Source organism: Schistocerca piceifrons, chromosome 2 (assembly GCF_021461385.2).
Source record: "Schistocerca piceifrons isolate TAMUIC-IGC-003096 chromosome 2, iqSchPice1.1, whole genome shotgun sequence".
In the NCBI taxonomy this organism is placed as follows: domain Eukaryota; kingdom Metazoa; phylum Arthropoda; class Insecta; order Orthoptera; family Acrididae; genus Schistocerca; species Schistocerca piceifrons.
Genome location: NC_060139.1, coordinates 717,511,646 through 717,515,060, shown reverse-complemented (window position 1 = coordinate 717,515,060; position 3,415 = coordinate 717,511,646). Strand labels below are relative to the sequence as shown.

The following is a 3,415-nucleotide window of genomic DNA, read 5'->3' as shown; positions in this document are numbered from 1 at the left end:
AAAAATCCTTGTCTTAGCCTTGTTGAAGGGAAGACGTGCATTCTGATTCACGTGTTTAAGCCACCTTTCTCTTATATGTAAATTAGTTCGTTTCTAACGTTTGAAGACACGAGAGGCTTACGAAACAGTATATATTTATACGAAGAGTGAGATTTGTAATATGTCTGAAGTTTAAATATACGTCGTTAGTTAAAGCAAACGAAACTCTGTACATCTATTTATTTTTTTAAGTAGAAAGAGTCATAAGGAATTTCTGTACCTAGCGGCATACTTCGGAGAAGAAGAGAAAGAGAATTTGCATCAGCAGGCTAGCCAGCAACGAAGATTGGCTGAGCGTATCAAGTAAGTCATCTCGTAAAACAAGTGGAAGTTTGTGTATTTACTTCACACTCAAATTTTCGTCCAAAGCCGTTAGAGAGAGGCACCACAGGACATTTTAATTTCCACTGTCCTGAATGTATGTTTGGTAGCTTCCATTGTAAAATATACACATCTGAGTTTCACAAGGGAACCACAGTGATGTGTCATAGAAGAATGCTGTATGAAGAGGTGTGATACCGCACTTTGACACACTTAAGACCAAATAACATATCTCATATTTTCTCTAACATATATGAATTATGTTCTGTCATGTTATTTATACAAATTAAGTAGATAAAAATGACGATTTGTACCAAAGCAGTCTCGCTTATTTGGCGTATGTTACAATTGCTGCAATATTAGACCGGCCCAGTGCTGTTTTTCTGGGGGAACGCTGCGGGATGAGTACCCCTAAACTTTTTCGTCGACAAAGTAATTTTTTTACGATGTTGAGAACTTGGAAGAGTGCCGAAGATTTATACGGACGTAAATTTTTTATTTCATTTTTTCGTGTTTGTAATTGCAATATGAACGATACAAGTGCAGTTTTTGGTGGGAAAAGCGATGTCATTGACTGTTTCAAGCATTTCGAAGCTGCGGCAACCGTTCTCGACAACTGAATCGCTGGCAGCCAGTTCGACAAGCATGTAGTGCCGCATTTTACATTCTATAAATACATACATTAACATTATTAATCGCATTGCACAGGAAATGAGAAAGACAGTGATTAAAACAATTATTGAAACAAAATCAAACATGTCATTAATGATTGATGAGAGCACAACAATTAGTCAGTTATCATCTTTAATAATTTATTTACGAACCAAAGTGCCTGGCATGACAGAGACCACATATATTTTCATTGATATAGTTGAGCTGAAAAGTCTTACTGCTGAAGGTATTTGTAACACATTGCTAAATTGCTTGGAATCCATGGGATTTTCTAAAGAATTTCTGAATGACAATCTTATTTCAATTGCAACAGATGGAACAGCTGTGATGACAGGAAGAAGAAAAGAAGTTATTACCTTAAGGAAACAGCATTTCCCACAGATTTTGCTTTAGTATTGTGCTAACCATAGACTCGAGTTATCAGTTAAGGATGTAATAAAAAGAGACTTCCCATCTCATGTGAATCACTTCAGGTCTTTCTTAGACAAGTTATATTCACTGTACCACCAGTCACTGAAAATCGCTCGAGAGTTAAAGCAACATGCAGAGCTACTTGAAATTGAAATTCTGAAAATAGGCACCAGATAGGTAGCATCGAGCTTCAGAAGTGTGTCAGCAGTGTGGAAAAGCTTTAAAGCTTTGATTGCTCAATTCACAGCTGCAAAAGATTATCAAAGCAGGGAATTAACTGACAGAGGTATATACAGTGGTTTATTAAAGTGTATTACCAAAGTTGACTTCATTCTCAACTTGACTCTAATGTTCGATACTCTTCAAGAATTATCAGAATTAAATCTTGAGCTACAGTCAAGAGACATCACACTGTATTCTGCCCAACAGAAGATCAGAAATCAGCTGTTGGTGTCTGAAGAAAGAAAACTGAGCTGTGGTCCTCATTACTATGAAGCTCTCAAAGCAGTCCAAGAGCTGAACTTCAGAGGAATTCCACTGGAAAAGGGGGCAACTGTCAGACATCTTGAGCGCAGCATATTTTACGATTGTCTGAAACAGCGGATGGAGAATCGTCTTCTGCAGACAGAGGACATTGCTATCTCTGAATGTGCGAAAGTTTTGGACTCACCAAATTGGCCTGAGAATCCTGAAATAACATATGGTGAAACAAATATCAAAACTTTATGTTGTCGTTTTGCTCTTCCACAGAGGCAAATATGTGGAGGATTTCGGGAGTGTTTGATGGAGAAGAAAATTCCAGCATCCCTCCTTCCTTTTCAGAGTGCGCTGAAATGTGTTCCTATATCAACGAGTGAATGTGAACGTGGGTTTTACCAAATGAATCTGATAGTCTCAACAACAAGAGCTTCATTTCATCTTTCCACAGTCAGCAATCTGATGTTCATACAGTTGGTTGGTCCTCCACTGATGTTGTTCCAGCCCATGGACTATGTACGCTCTTGGTTCATGAAAGGCAGACGTCTTGCTACTGACAGCAAGAGTAAAGTAAGAAGGCGTCAAGACTACAGCAGCCATGAACTGAAGTCAGTTTGGAAACTGTTGTAATGCTATTAGTGTAAGTTACATTGTAGTTTTATAGTTTAATAAATTTTCAGCTGTATTAGCAATTGGGTCAGTTGAAGCATGGGATACCACCCATCATCTATGCCATTTTGGGAGCCAAACAAGCTTACAAAAGATTTTTGTAGTGTAGTTTATATTGTTGTTGATGATAGGTGTGGATGGTTTTTGTTGTATTGTCTTTTAGTGGTGTTTTATAGGTTAAAATATGTGTTCGGTAATATTTCCTTGTTTTGTTTCGTATGTCAGAGGGTTGATTCAACTCACCTGTTTCATTTGAGGTGTATTATAGGTCAGTTGGAGTGTACGATACCATTTTCTTTTATTGTTCAGGGGTATGATGGGAATCGCATGCTTCATTTGAGGTGATGTAAACTGAAGTGTTCGATACCACATTCTCTAGTATGTTTGGGTGTTTCTCGGTATCGCCTGCTTCACTTGAGTCAACTGCAGAGTCCGATACCATTTTTTTTGGTAGTTCGACATTTGATGACGTCATGGCTAAAAGCAGATGGGTAGTATCCTATGCTTCAGTTATAAGTAATTTTCGCTGCATTATATCCAATGTCGGAGTACCCTCAAACTTTTTTTAGAAAAAAAGCACTGGACAGGCCTATGTCGTTTTATCTAGCAGACAATGACGAAATACGGGTAATCAAATCAAGAAACCACACCAGTCGTGGATACTATTCGTATTAAGTGCTTTTTCGGTATTAGACAACGGCATTTTAATTTTTCGTGTACAAAAACCTTTGAAAAACTTTCATAGGGTAATAGATTCTTTCATAGAATGGAAAGCAATTCATGTGAAGGTCGAGCAAGATTAGAGAGATAAAAATGCTGGGACCTA

The 3,415-nt window shown here is 37.8% G+C and overlaps 1 protein-coding gene across 1 annotated transcript; it reads left to right on the top strand.

Moving 5' to 3' along the window:
* Positions 1-1,116: 1,116 nt before the first annotated feature.
* LOC124775792 (E3 SUMO-protein ligase KIAA1586-like) lies at positions 1,117-2,550 on the top strand. The gene is made up of 2 exons (XM_047250623.1): positions 1,117-1,258; positions 1,691-2,550. The coding sequence occupies exons 1-2, from the start codon at positions 1,117-1,119 to the stop codon at positions 2,548-2,550; spliced, it is 1,002 nt and encodes a 333-aa protein (XP_047106579.1).
* The last annotated feature ends 865 nt before the right edge of the window (positions 2,551-3,415 follow it).

Bases quoted from the DNA above. Each gene is read 5' to 3' on its own strand.
- LOC124775792 (XM_047250623.1), top strand. From the start codon at position 1,117: ATGTCATTAATGATTGATGAGAGCACAACAATTAGTCAGTTATCATCT. The intron at 1,259-1,690 runs GTATTTGTAACA...CTCAATTCACAG, and splicing joins GAAAAGTCTTACTGCTGAAG to CTGCAAAAGATTATCAAAGC.